The sequence below is a fragment of the Nylanderia fulva genome, unplaced genomic scaffold (assembly GCF_048542155.1).
Source record: "Nylanderia fulva isolate GAGA-0341 unplaced genomic scaffold, ASM4854215v1 Scaffold23, whole genome shotgun sequence".
NCBI lineage: Eukaryota > Metazoa > Arthropoda > Insecta > Hymenoptera > Formicidae > Nylanderia > Nylanderia fulva.
This window is the reverse complement of record NW_028190293.1, coordinates 3,283,125-3,299,075: the sequence shown is the minus strand read 5'-3', so window position 1 is coordinate 3,299,075 and position 15,951 is coordinate 3,283,125. Positions and strand designations below refer to the sequence as shown.

At 34.7% G+C, this 15,951-nt stretch overlaps 2 protein-coding genes across 8 annotated transcripts in view; one reads left to right on the top strand and one right to left on the bottom strand.

The window, feature by feature from the left end:
- LOC114931382 (protein FAM76A) overlaps positions 1-291 on the top strand; it is a 98,849-nt gene extending 98,558 nt beyond the window's left edge. Inside the window, exon 7 of the mRNA XM_029303395.2 lies at positions 1-291. The gene's annotated coding sequence lies outside the window, so the exon portion shown is untranslated.
- Positions 1-15,951, bottom strand: part of Lmpt (four and a half LIM domains protein limpet) — a 107,091-nt gene that overhangs the window by 33,052 nt on the left and 58,088 nt on the right. For 6 of the 7 annotated variants that reach the window (XM_029303301.2, XM_029303306.2, XM_029303312.2 and 3 more), the window contains 3 exons: positions 4,327-4,501; positions 2,488-2,721; positions 2,040-2,249 (listed from right to left, as the gene is read on the bottom strand). In XM_029303301.2, the coding sequence (XP_029159134.1) occupies positions 2,040-2,249; positions 2,488-2,721; positions 4,327-4,501 (619 nt within the window). Of the gene's footprint in view, positions 1-2,039; positions 2,250-2,487; positions 2,722-4,326; positions 4,502-7,928; positions 8,690-15,951 lie in introns of those variants that run through there. The other variant, XM_029303287.2, reaches the window with a different exon arrangement.

Here is a 15,951-nt window from a genome sequence, read left to right as displayed (position 1 = left end):
ATCACAATAAAAAAACGAAGAATCCACGTGAACAAACCGAGGCGAGCTGCGTTGTAATATAATTTGCATTGCAAAATTTTGTGAGAGTGACGAACGGTCGACTATGATGTACCTTTGCTATCCTCCTCGATCTCTATTTTGGTTCATCTAAATAAAGCCGAAAGTGGCCCAGTTTCTGCGCAACAAGCGAGACAACAGCGTACGATCTCGCGTAATATTTATTATTATTCTTTAGATATTTTAAGAAGGAGCTAACATCTGTTTTTTTATGTCTATATTGTACTATTTCACGTAACATTTCGTATGTATCTTTGTGTATTAACATTTAAATAGTTAAATAAGAATTTACGTTAAAAGGATTGTTAGTACTATATTTTCAAATTTATTTGATCATTTAAAAAAGATGTGTCAAGGCCAATAATGCTGATCAAATATGGAAATATCCATATATACTATTTATGTAATGTCATTTGTATATAAAATATGCTAATACATTTTTTCAAATAAAAAATTATATTGTTATTTTTTCAGCTTTTTTATTTCAAATTATTAATTTTTAAATTTTTAAATATTCTTTTATATTATTATTCTTGTATAATGTACGTAGATATTTTATTGTAAAATTTAATTAAACTGTATAATATATTGTAAAATATATTCTAATTTGCGTTTGTTTTGAATACTTTTGTGCAATGTAAAAGAAAATGTGCATCTCTGTGGAGAACCGGTTGTACCTTAATAAATCGCGATCATTGAAAACCAAATTGCCGATACATTTACCTTGACAACAACGTTTATATTTAGGTCATCGAGATTTCAAGTTTTCTTAATGTAAAAGCAATGCCATCGGCGTAATAAAACGCCTAACAAGATGATGTAGGGTATCTTTGCATGAGATATAGCCTCTGTTACACCATCGCGACAATACCTTAAATGGGCAAGTCGACTCTTTAAAAACATTCCGGGAATAAATGCATTCAGGTATAGATCGGATTGCGTATAATTCTGTACGCGATATTACAATTTTAAATTAAAAATTAGCAACGTGCTGTTTGTGATTTTTTTTTTGCATTTTCTAGAGTCTTATAGAAGAAGAAATCTTTGTGGAAGAATATTTTTATTTAATAATATAGAAGAGATATCTCTAACTAAAAAAATTAATATCGAATTTTATGGAATTTTGCTTTTATTAAAATTATTTATGAATATTGGTATCCGTTGCCAATGTCAGAGTTTTGCAGGATATACTGCATTATAAGTAGATACAGATTGTCGCCGGTAAAGCAGACGGCTGCGGATAAACTCACTTTCCACTGCTGTCTGACGATTACCTGCTTCGACTACTTCGAAACATTTCTTCATTAACTCCTAACGATAATTCTGTTCTTGGCATATTTTATCATCTACCTACTGCTTTGTATAAAATAGATTTTGTTAAATATAAATACTTGATTTACATCAGGAGAGAATTTCTGGTTTTATTTAAATATATATTTTATAAAATAATTAATACTTTTAAACATAATGTTTCAAAAACTTTTTTCTGCGATTTTTAAGCATTAATTGAAAACTGTCGATTTATGTTTATATAAAATATTATATTAAATTAAAAAAAAATATATATATATATGATCAAAGTACATAATTAATATATGTTTTTCTCTTGACTTCAAAGTTTTGATATTTTATATAGTTATATTTTACGTGATATTTTATATATGTTATAATTTTCTATAATTTCTTTTTAATTCACATTCAAGTTATACAAATAAAATTTAAAGTGATAAAAAAAATCATATCTTACCTTCAGTGTATAATATTAAAATTTCATTTTATGACAGAATATTTTATACTATTATAAATTATTTGATCAATTTTTTATGATGCAAAATAAAATTACTAAACAAGATAGTACAAATGTTCTACGCGAATTCTACTATACTACAACAAATCAGAAGAAAATTGAAACTCAAGTCTGCTATATAATTGTATGTTTAATATACAATGGAAAACAGACTTCATAAATATGGTCCACTCACCTCGTCGCACGCGGCACATCTTGGTTTAAGCTGTTCCGCATAATGCCTCTCGCAGAAAAGCGTGTCATCGTGCACGCAATAAGCAAGATCGACCAGAAGTTCTTTGCAATCCGCGCAGGTGAAACATGCCGGATGATAAAGGAGACCCAGTTTGCTGGCTGACACAGCGAGACTACCATATTTCAACGACAATCCACACACGCCGCATTCCTAAAAATCGACAGGGGATATTAGAAATCTTAATGCTGTCAATATACTCGGATTTATTTACAATTTGAAATTAATTTCACAATCAGAAGCGTTGTATAATATTGCCAGCTATCTTTAATCGAAAGGATTTTGATTTTGAAGGAAGTTTGACAACTGACGAAAAATTTTCATATTTTTATTTTATATAAAGTATAAAATATTTATAATATTTTTTTTCTAAAACTGAAACTATACTTACGAGATCTCTTTCGAAAACTTCCTGCACGCTACCGATGTCCAGGGCGATCTCGTTTCTGGCAGCCATAAAATCGTCAGCGCTGCTGGCATGTTTGGGGTCCAAGTGTCGACAGTAGGCTCTTGCTAAGTCTTGTTTAGGCAATTGGATTGCTAATTGACGATCTCTGTGTCGTTCGCCAGGGGTGCTGAGTCTCGGTATAGCGATCTCCGGTAGCATCGAGAAATATTCATCTATCTGCGAAAAATATTTTATTATTCTCTTGTATACAATAAACTGCAAGTATATTTGCTCTTTAGTGCTGATGCTTTTTTGTTATTAATATATGCAAATGTAGCAAACAAGTAAATAATTTTTCGTTGATTAATTAAAAAATATTAATATTTAATTTTTTAATTTCTCATATTTCACATTAAATATAAATAAAACAAGAGATTTTAATTTATATAAAACTAATAAATTATTTTATTTTATAATATGGATAATATGTAAATTGTTTTATACAATTAAAAAATATTCACACAATCAAGTGTATATTTGCTTTTTGCAGCATATAAACAAATTCTTCTATAGCATAATACATATAAAAATAATTAAAACAAGCAATTTACGAGAAAAATTCGAAAATAATTCCGTTCTTTTAAATAAATTTACTTGAGATCTTCCTCTGATAAAAATAAAACTACAAATTAACGATTATAAAATTTTATACGCTAATAATAACTGAAATTATATAATACACACAGAGGGTGATTTTTAATCTTTCCCTCCGTGACAAATATTATATTTATGATAACGGTATCTGATTACGGTATCTCTTCACGATATCTCTCTCGGGTATCGGTACTATTGCGATTGTGTTTTTCTCCGACTGTTGAGAACTACGATTTCTTTATTCCGCCCATGAAGAACGTGGTAACAAGCTGGCTAATAAGTACACGATGCGGTTCAATATCCCGCACGGGTATATCGAAAACATCATAAATGCATCACAGTGGCTGATTGGCCGCAAGTGGCCCGGGCTCGTAAAAAGCGCGAGAAACCCTCGGTAATATAGCGGACCGACGTGATAAAAAGCAGCTCTAAGCCATAAAGTTTTGCGCGTCGAAACTTTTCGAAAAATATTGAAGACTGGCGGCACGCCAGGCAAGATTCTCGCCGGCCGTCAAACGTCTTGCGCATCTATTTTACTGTGCGCGGTTCCGCTCCTCCACCTTTCCTTCGCCCACAATCACCCGTTATTATCCTATTCGCTTCGCGATGTAAACCGCAAATGACTGTTTAGGGGAACCACCCTGTCCGCTGCACTTCGTGCACGAACGCCGACAAACGCATAAGGATTTTTCAAAAATCAGAATGCAATATGGTGGTTTAAGATTAAAACATTTTTTTTAAATGAAGATACTTTTGTAAAAGATATAAAGGGAAAAAATGTGATTTGATTTGATGTAAGTAAATTGAGTCGAATCGAGACCGGAAAGCTTTTACTGAATATTTATGAGAATTCTCGTTTGACAGCGACATGTTTTGTATTTACGACTTTTTTCTATATGAAAATTATTTTAATCAATTAGATACATATATAAGTATTATATTAATAATATTATAAAATATTTTTTACTTTGTATAACAATAGATTTTTAATTTTCTTAATGCATTTATTATGGTACACTATGTCGTTAATTGATGCCTAAGTAAATATCTAGGTCTTGATGCAATAAGCAAATTACATAAAATTACACAGGATACAGCGATTATAATTTAAATGAATGTGTTAATTAATGTTTGTTCTTATATGAACAAACACACACAAATAAGAAGGAATAGAAAAAAGATATTTACTTTATGCGATGGAAGTCCAGGAGGTGCCCAAGCGAGGCCTCTTTCTCTAGGATCCACACCGATGGGTCCGCTCGACTCGTCGCCTTTAAGTCCCAAACGTGACCTGACAGACACCCATTCTTCGTGACAGACATCGTGAGCCTCTCGTGGGCACTTGCAACTGGTGCAGTTCTTTCTGAAAGAAAAATAAATCCTTAGTATGCATAACAAAATCTTCATATCATTTATGCACCGATAACCGAGAGATATAAACTTTCATTTAATTACATAATAAAGGGATTAATTAAGAATTTTATTAAAGCCTCTCGGTTAAGCTTTCTATCTAGGACTTCTATCTAAAGAAATTTCCTATCGATAAATATTTGCCGTTGTTCATTAACTCTAGACGCGTGATATATGAGGTACCCAATAAACTTTTATTATCTTTATACGCGCTCGTGTGTCGATAATCTAATTATATTAAGAAACAATAATTTTTTTGCATTAAACTTCTTTTGTATTAAACTTTCCTCTTCATACAAATATGCAATTGCTGGCAATTACTATTTTATTTGCATTATGTTATGATGTGATTATTATTATAGTGTTAATATTATTATCGCGTGAATTAATATAGTCAAATAATAACTAAGTAAAATATTAATAAAAAACATCATGAATGGATCATCGAATCATCACTCGATGTATTAAAACTTGCAAGAATGCAAACAACAGAGACATTGAAAACAAAAAGATAAATTTAAAACTTTGAAAAAAATAATTTCTTTATTCTTCATAAAAAATAAAGAAGCATGAATAATTTCGTTGGCAGTGTTCGTGTCGTTTTGCACATTTATATTTTACAATCTCTTGACAAATCGTAAGATCGAATAGCTATACGACAAACGGGTGAGATTAACATGACAGGTAAAATATGACATTTGTAGTCCAACGTGAAAAGATACCGATATGCACGTGACACATGGGTGCGACAGGAAATTTTTACTCGCGAAAAAAACATATGCGGAATCTATCGGATCGATACTAGGACTATCGTATCGAACGGTGATCGTATAATCAAGGGGATGCATTTGCGGCGTACATTTATCGCTACCGCACCCTTCCTGATGTCGATTCGAAGGCCACCGAGACCCTTAGCATTAAATGCGAGGGAGACCTTTTCCCTAGTGACTATATCTATGTTCCCGTATATGCGATTGCCGGATAAGAACTCGAATTATATGTATATCGCGCATTAAAAATTCATTTTTTTTCCTTATTCACATATTTTTACTTTGAGGCCAATTCACACAAAATTGATTTGCAGACGTCAACATCGTAAAATCAATGTTTAGCATTTATTGATCATTTATTTCTTCCTTTAGACCTTCAGAATACAAGTTTTCAAAATTTTAGCTTAACTTTTGTCACAATTACATACAAAAAATGTATATATGACAACCTTCTTTAAATATGACATATTTTGATCTGTATTCACATTGATATACTATTATATATATTGAATTGTAAGATATATAAGATTATTTATATGAATTGATATGGGAGTAATAATATTTTTAGAAATTTTTCTCTTGATTATTTTATATTGTATTCTCTGATGTGTAACAAGTTATACAATTTTGCATTTCTCTACATATTTTTAATTATGTTTTATTTAAAATTTTATAATTAATATAGCGACCTGTCAAAATACTAAACATAAACATTCAAATAAAGATATCAAAGACGACATATTATTCCCTACTATATATTTCTTTTCTTATTAAGAAGTGCCTCCGAAGACATAATGTCACACAGATAATGTCAGTCTTATAATTATCGTATTTACCAACAAACTTGATCCCGCGAGAAATTCCGTGCTTTAAAGGTCGTAATAAATCTTGGACGTTTTTATTTATTTCTTTTTCTGATTACTCTCGTTATTTTATCGAATGCATTTTGATATTTTATCCGGGAGCGGATGCAAATTAATGTTGGCGCCTCGTTAATTTTACGAATATATATGTATTATATTCGCATGTAGATGATAATTCGTTCGAACTGATATTGATAATCGTTGTGTGTGTATTTATAGAAAACGCAACATTCAAAATTTTTAAAATTTTTATCTTTTGTCTAATTATAACAAAAAGATCAGACACGATATATATTAAATATAGTAGTAGGGAAAATAGATTGGAAATTTATTTAGAATTTTTTAATTTAGGTGGAATTTATTACTATATATGTCTACGAAGCACTCTACTTTTTTTATCACATGATAACTATTTTTAAGAGTATTATGAATTTAATAAATAATAAATTCACATGAAACGTCAATATTAATTTTTGTCATAAAAATTTATATAGAATTAGTTTGACAAAGTTTTCTCAAAAATTCATTATTTGCTCGTGCTAATATATCTCATGCCTCATATCTTTCTTTAGTTTACTTTATGATTCCATCAAGACTTCATCAACTTTAATTTTGGAGTCGTATCAGATACTCGGTATCGAAATGATAAATTAATTTATAATATTTAATGAGAAATATAACATATGAAATAACACGATAAATTCTACGAAATTTTTTACAAAAGCATAAGAGATGTTAAAAACAAGCATGAAAAAGAAAAAGCATGCAAGATTTGATGCAAAACGGAATAAATAAATGCGATATGCTATATCTTATATTAACATGATTGAGCGTAAAGAAGAGGGAGAGAAATATACCTTGTCTTATAAAAGGATTAAACTTGATAATTATAATTAATATTAATGTGATGTGCTGGAAAGAAATTATTTCCAAAATATTGATCACAGAGAATCGTATGTAAAGAAACAACTTGTAACAAACTTGTAACAAACTTTCTCGTGCATTTTGTATAATATAACAAAAGACAATGATAATGCTAATAAAAAAACCACGTACTTAATAAAATCTGATTTGCGGGAAGACGCGTATAAGCGCGAAAAATCAACTTCATTGACCTACAAACATAGGTCGACATAAATCATTCTGGTGGGTTTGGCTTAGCGTTGCTTTCTCGTCGTTTTCCATCGTAAAGCAATCACTGGGAAACTATTACAGGCTTCGCCTAATTGACACTAACGGCAACTAATTGCGGTCGCACTGTGTTCACTGGCCGTCCGAACGTTAGCGGCTTCTTAAAAGCTTGATGATTGATAAGATTGTAACATGTTTTGCGCGTAAACAAGTTTGGTCAACGAGTCAATTAAAACAAAGATGACTTGATTAGAATGTGGAGTTTTTAACTTGAAAAAGTATTTTTTTTCGTTCTAAAATATAGACATAAAGGAAAATAAATTTGTATTTTTAAAAGAGTATTTTCAAGTTTATTAAAAAATATACGTTTTTGACTCACATTTTCAATTCAAATAAATTTATATATACTTGAATTTTATTAATAAATAATGAATACTTTATATATGGAAAAGCTCGAAGTTTTCCTTGCAGATTACAAATTTGTGGTATATATAGGATATGAAGAAAATATGTGTTTTACATATATATATTAGTAAGAAAACTTCATGTACATTGTCTATTTGTAAGTTTTCACACCCTGAATCGGTATCGCGACATTACACACACACGTAATTACCTAACAATCAGCTCGAACAACTCGAACTGGTCGAACACCTTGCAATAGAGGTGCAGCACCCGGACGCAGGTCCACTTCATGCCGGGCCACGGTGCCAGGCTGAGGTCCAACCCGTCCTCGAGGGGACACTTGCCGATCGCCATGCTTCGTCGGAGCTCGGCGCCGGTGATGGTCGGATATCGGTTCCTGCGGTCCAGCATAGGGTTCCGCCTGCGGGTTTGCGGCGCGTCCGCGGAATCGGCGATCAGGCTCCGCTTGATCTCCGCGCCTGTCAAAGTGGAGTAACGATCCCGCCGATCGAGGGACGAGGTCTTCCGGTAGAAGTCCTTCTCCGGGACGGACGGACACCTGGTGCGCGTCGCGACGGACTCGTGAAGAGGAGGGCTCATGGGCCGCTTCTTCGGCTCCGGGATTCGGACGCGGATGCCCTGGGGTTCGGCGCCCGGGATCGGCACGCAAGACACCCGCACCTCCATCTTCGGGCAGTCCTGGTTGCCGGGCCCCTTCGGGCTCATCCTCGCCGGGTTAGACAGCAGGGTCGGCGTCGTGTGACGCCGTCGCAATCGCTCATTCAGGGTGACGACTCGGTGTTCGCTCCATCATGCTTTCTCGATTTCTCGCTGTCATCGCTACGTCATCCTCGTCTTCGAAGCTGTACTCATTTCTTCTCGATTCGAAATTCGATTTTCTTCTTAATTCGTTGCGATCAATCGATTCACAAATCTCTTGAAGTAAGAAAGTTTATTTTCTGAAGGTTTTCCTATGTATACGTTGTTTGTAGCTTTAATTTAATTAAAGATTGTTAGAGGCGCAATTATAAATAATCGCGCTGCTAAATTATGTCCTCATAGAAATGACGTGAAATAACTCCGAGAGAAATTCTTTGAAAGCCACATATAAATTACGTGTGTATAGAATGTAGTTTGGTTTGGAGATAATCTAGTTTATCTCGTCACATTAAGCGAGGAGCGCGGACATTATTACGCAAACATCGTGTCGGCGTGATAGGTATATCGTGCGTGAGCGCGGTTTATAATTTGGACAAATCGATATTCGCGGTTTATTTGATGATCCGCGGCGAGTGGGTGCCGGCTATCTTCGCGAAAATAATTGCAAGCCCGAGCGTCCTGCCGCGAGATGCACGACGGGCGAGCGAGACTCGCGCGCGTACATATCGTTGAATTTATTTTCATTGCGGAAATCGCCGCGATTCACATAGTCGTCCGGTTATTTATAGTGGGGAAAGATCGTCGGCTTCTCGTCCCGCCCGAACGCGCAACGAAAAAGGATCTGCGAGAGGAGAGAGATCGAATCGCCCTCGACATCAAAGATGAATATCATCAGTCGCTGGCGAAGCTGACTACTGCCCGAGTTAATAACTAGCTGTTTATTTGACATATCGAGGGTAGTCTCATTCGATCGATTTCATCCTTTTGCCCTTTCCTGCTCTTTCTCTCTTGAGCAGTAATGTCAGATCACTTTGAGTAAATCTCAATGGCGTCAGCTCACGAAGTTAATCTTTTAATCGACATGTCCGATCAACTTGTCGAGGCGGAGTTTGGAGGACATGTCCATGATTTTACGTGGCCTTCCATATATGTATGCGTTAAGCGAATAATATCGAAGTGCTGTACGTTGTTCCACCGGCAGATTAGCCTGATAAATTTGACATTAAAGATAGCGGAATGAACGCGGTTCGCTTTTCATATTGCTTTGATTCGAAATGATAAAATGATAAATATTTTTAGAACTTATGTAATAATAAAATTTGCAACGTTAGAATAGAAGTGCAATAATTGTTCATTTTTGAATCCCTCGAAATAACAGATAATATTATAAAATTAGTAAAAATCTTTCGCAAATTTCGATATTATGTAAAATACACATTTAAAAAATAGATTGAATTAATTTGTATATCTTAGACCTCTTTTAAATATGTATAAATGATTAATATTTATATATTAATTTTTATATACAAATATAATTTATTATTCCTAGAAGCTTCTACAAAAAAATTCACACGATTAATTGTTAGAGCTCACATGTAATTTACCGGCGTTCACAGAAATGCAACCAAAAGAATGTGATACGAATTGAATGTTGAGATTTTACGTAATTCACGGAAATGCATTGACTCGAACTGTTATTTTTGCACAATTCTGTTGCACGTACTGAATAAAACATGCCGACTGGCGTCGATGAAAGTTGTTAAAGTGGATTGACGTAAGCAACAGAAGGCGGTAGCTCTCGCGGGATGCAGCGACTATATAAATTAATGGATCATTGTAATCGAGAGTAATAATGATAATAATTTAATCGCGCATGCACGCTTTCCCATCTCGGAAATGGTTTTACCTGGAAAGCAGCTATTTTGCTCGTAGGTGAATCATCGCGGTAGAGAGAGAGGATGCCCGTTAGTCAGTTACAGATTTGGTCTGCCAAGAGAGAGAGAAAGAGAGAGAGAGAGAGAGAGAAAGCAAGATTTAAAACTAGGATTTCTCGCAGATCTTGAGATAAGCGTGGAACAATAATTGATGCCATTATGCTTATCCGCGAAATGCGCGAATCGTTACCGAATTGAAACCGATGCATGAACGTCAGAGGAAAGTCCTAGCTTTCGCGGATGAAATTAGAAATTATATTTTTTCGTCAATGAAATTAGAAACTATATATTCTCTCAATGTACAAAACATAATATTTAATTACCATGCATAGAAAAAAATATAAGCTGATATAAAGTTGTATCGAATGAATATGTCGAGATGAATGACAGGAAATGAAATAAGCTTTCGTAGCACGACAGATGCTTGCAAATTATAAAGTCATAAATATAGGTCATAGTAGCGTAAATCGTTGAGTCGATCCACTGACAGGTGTCGCGAAAGAAAGTAGACGCCCGGAAGCTTTCGGGCTTAGCACAACATCTTGCCGACAAGCCGACCGGGCATCGGATGCTGCGTGCTTGGCTAATAGCTATTAATTAGATAAATGTACGCTATATTAAGCGCTGGTAATAGTCGTCGTCGAAAATAGACGCAATAACGCACGATACAACGCAGCCTCTCTCGCGCCTCGCACGAAATCTTTTGGGTGCCCTCGTAAATAAAATGCAACGAGGAAAACGCGCAACCCGCGCTGTCTGACCAAATGCGTCTTTCCTCGTGTTATATATGTCACACAAATTATGACTCTAATTGTGAGATAAATGCGACTCTATTCTTCAATGTTTTTTTTATAATGTGCTTCATTTAAATGTAATTGTAAAATATCAACATAGCATCGCATTTATCCACTTGTCATCATTATTTATATCGATTTTGTTCTTTACTTATCTCTCATTTCACATGTTTTCATTGAAATATTTTTACATTCAAATATCACGTTTTTTTATATACATCTGTGCACTTTTTCAAATTCATAAATGTCATTATGTTGAACAATGAGTATAGAATTTTTTGTGTAACATTTTATAATAAAAAAATATATATATTCTATACCTACCAAATAGAGGAGTCAAAAAAAGCTAAATTTCTTATAACGCGTTTGTAAACATTTAATGATTAGACTTTCTAGCTTCATCGGAATGAATTTTAAATAATTGCGAAATGTTTTTAATTAATTCAAATTGATTAGCATCGATGGCTGCAGTCGTCTCAAGTCATATTAAACGATGCACAACTCAAGTCGACGAGTACACGCACTCGCACATATTCCCGCAGATATGTCTTTCAAGAACCATTTGCAGTTAGTGTCGCCGAATATATAATTTCTGCATTTTCTGCAATTACATGTTTGTCAAGCATCTGTCACTATAAATCACGTAGCCAGATATCCTCAATGCGATCGTAAAATAATGCTTTTTTTAATCTGTCACTGTCATTTTTCCCAATCGTCGATCGTGAGATGTAATTTTTTCCGACACCACGAAACCGGAAAAATTGGATCTAGCTGATTGTTAGCGTGAGAGAAACGCAACGATATGCGACACGCGCCACGCAAGAGTGCATCCGCAGGAGAAGCGTACTTCAAACTGGCGCCATGCGCTTCGACGACGACGACGATGACGGTAGGTGTGTACCTATAGTATAGTTAATACCGGGTGGTCGCGAGAGAAACGATGTTCTGTCGCGATAGCGCAAGCGCGACTTTGCTCTCGCGTCTGTTGCTCGTACTCGCAAGCTCGGCCAAAGCTCTCATTATGCTCGGTCGTGTTTCAAAGTAGCTTTGCGCGCCTCAATCGGGTGCTTTCGAATGATTCGGAACATTTGGCGCAAATGTAACCAATCGTTTGTCCGATGCGATGACACGTCCAGCAGATGGAAATTTCGCGGAAACGACGCGAAAGCTTGTTGCAACTTTTTTTATAATTCAAAAACATCCGATTCTTTTCAAATCTACACAGCTCCGATAATTCAAACAATCGGTAAATGTTTAATTTATAATGCAATAAATAGACCGAAATAAATTTAAAAATATAGTCTTCAAAAGAATCGATTATATTATTAGTTATCATAATTAATCTTAAACTTTTACAAGCAGACTTTGCGAATTCAAGTAATTTTTGCATGTTTAATTTAACATAAACTATTCAGTCAGACGTTCGAAAAAACGGATATAAGATTGATTGCACATATTTGGATTGTAACTTTATCTAATTTTCTGCTCACAACTAAAAAAATTTTGATTGCAGGTGAAAAAGCATGGTAGCACAAGCAATTTGTGTTCCAATAAAGATCACGTTGCAAGGCCGGCGTTTAGCTCCGATTCCGACCAGTGTCGAGCGTGTAAGTTGCCGTGTAAAATGACACTGTGGCATTTCGCTTCGCTCGTTAAAGAAGACACGCGTTCGATTTATGCACGCGCCAGACCATAAGGCGAACACTCAGCACTTCTAACGACATGACATTTTGTGTTCTTCCTATATGTATGTATAAGGCGAAAAAAATCGCTCCCGTCATAATATTTAGATATTCGACAATAAGTAAATTGCAGTACATTTCTATGTGGTACGAGAGAAATGCATTAAGAAAAAGCTTTTTTGTACGCTCCTCGTATGTAATAAAATAAATGCATGTCAGCACTTAACTTCGAATTATACTCGGGAAATACATTATTCGTAATACTTTTGTAGAAAAAAAATCAAGTGATTCTTTTACGACCTGAAAAACGGTAAAAAGGAAACCTGAAAATATGATAGCACATGTTCGTCGTTATTTAGGCGATTTCGCGTCAGATCGTCTTACTCGTAGTAACTTTAATTATTATTAAAAATAACTGTGAGACGACCCAACTGGCTTAATTAAAGCCAGTTGGGTCGTCTCACAGTTATTTTTAATTTTATTCATCACTGGCGATACAAGATACCTACGATTAATTTTAATTATTATGGTCGTCCAGCTAATTCGCTATAAATCATCCCGCAAGCCGTATAATTGACTATATTTCCTTTATAAATGACAACCGTGTAGCGGACCACGCGTTCAAAAATTTACATCAGAGGATATGTTGGGAGGATGTTTGAGCATTTAATTCGTTCGGCTTTACGTAAGGAAAACCGTTGATGAGTAACCCGGTGCAAGCGCATTAGCCAAGCTCGATGTGGCGGCGTAGTTGCGTAGTTCCGTTACACAAACCCGACATAAGTTTTGACAAGGTTTTGGCAGACTCGGCTCTTCGGCCAACGAAGACCCTCTCTCTCGCGAGATGGACCGTAAACGTTGCGTCTCCTTTTCGAACTTACACACCGTTCGCCGATGCGTGAGATTTACGAGACACGCCACACATACTGCTATAATCCGAGTACCATTAACAATGATTAACAACAGCATTAACGACGAAATTATAATAATCAATCTCTTTGCATGTTGAAAAGGAGCACGGACTCTCTTATATTTTATTTCATTTAAATTTTATTTCTTATTTTCATATTTTTGGATTATTTTTAAAATATGTGTGGAATTGTTTCGCTTTTATCATCTTTGTAATATTTTATAATTTTAACCTACTTTTTTCAGATAAAAAATGTTAAATAGAAAATATGTTAAATATTTTATATGGAAAAATATATTTGCGTGAGACATTTTTTGATGTCACATATTTTGATATCCGTTTTATTGAAAAATAATAGTAACGAATTATGATTGAAAAAAGATTGAAATTTATGGGTACTGTTTCGAAAATCACGCGTGTTAAAAAAGAATGCAACTCTACAAGTTATGTCAGTTAAATATACTTTGACGTATTTCTTCGTTTCTTTTTTAGAAAGATAAAGAATAAATCTCAACTTAGAACGGTACGTCATTTGAACATTTATTTGTAGTGGCTGTGAATTTAAATTATCGACATAGTATTCGTTGATTTATGTCACTTCATTCGTTCGCTTGATATATGTCACTATAATTTCGTAAGCGCTCGATCCGAGATCGAGCCTGACAACTTTCCGCTGTTGTTTGTTATCTTTCGGGACGATACCTCGGCTGAGAGAATAATGATCTTCGACAACGTCGAATCGCGATCTACAGAGAGGTTCGCCGGATTTGCCGAACGGATCACCTTGGCAATGAGTCCGTAACTTATTCTGGTTCACGAACGCACGAAGATTAATCTTCCGAGACTTTGACGTCGCGCTGCGTGTGCTGGGCTGGGTTGAACGACGACCAAGACTTCTCTACTAACTAAGACTTTGAAACGCACGTACGGCGCGTGCGACTTTGTTATAATTGGCCCCCCTTCAAACGCCAACTTAATTACTAATTAACCGCTTTATTTAGTCGTAACTACGCTGTAACCGCATAATCCTTTCTTATTTTCGCCCGTGACACATGGAAATGTATTTATAATTTTATGTTCGGCTTGTTTATTGTATAGTTAAAATTCCAAGAAAATGTTAAAGTTTTCAGATAAAAATGTAGAAGTTGGAGAATTACGATAAGAAAGCAACATATCAATTATATAACATTTTTCAAGAGCAATATGTTTCCATGCAATTGTACATTGAATTTTGAAGCTATCACGATCATATTTGTATATTCGAGCCTGGAATAACAAGATATTGCATACGCGCGTTGTGCAACTTTAATGAGGATTAGGCATATTTATCAACGACAAGCAATGCAATACAAAGTTAAGACCATCTTATAAGACTATCGACTGATCTTGTTATCAATCATGAACACATTGATCCCGTAGGCGTCTATCGCGTGTGAGAGATCGCTAAATTTGTACGCCTTTGAAACATGCTCCTACAATAAAACCATGTCCGCATAACTTGTATTACATAAATATATATACCCGAAAGGCTTAAAGCAAAGAGAAAGATTGTATACGCGGTGCTCAACGTAATTCAGTTTGAGACATTTCGGAGCTTGTCGCGAAAGAAAATTTTATAGATCCATAAAAAAGATGATTAACATGTCAATCTGTCAATTACGAAACACACAAGAAGATTCATAAAATTTTTTGTATAATTTTTTTGTTTTATATCCTTGTATCTACTTATTGTTTTACTACTCTATTACTCCTTAATTTCTTCAGTTTCGTCAACAACAACTGTATCAGCACATGCATCGTTTTCTTGGCAATCTATATTAACATATATGAGATTTTATCTAAGTGATAAGTTAGCCAGTGTAATCCAAAACGTTTGCTTCGCGTCCTAATTTTCGCTCTCGGCGCACATTTATCACCAAGCAAGCGAATGAAATAATTCGGAGTAAACTTTGGAGCTTGCCAACTCCATGAGATCAAATATAACATACGATTCAACCGTATTTTTCGTTAATTAAAAATTTACAAATTTGTAGCTTCAAAATTCTTCTAACTTAAATCTTTAGCTTGATTAACATGGCGATATTTCGCCCATCATATCCAAGTTTAAACCTTAAAAGCAGCCCTTTGTATGAAAATGTTTTTTTAATGGAACACATGTGCGATGATCTCGCGTGAATTTGTAATCGCGCATGCACAAAAACATGGTGACCGAATTTTCAACCGATCTACAAATTTGAGTCGCGCACGAGAAGAA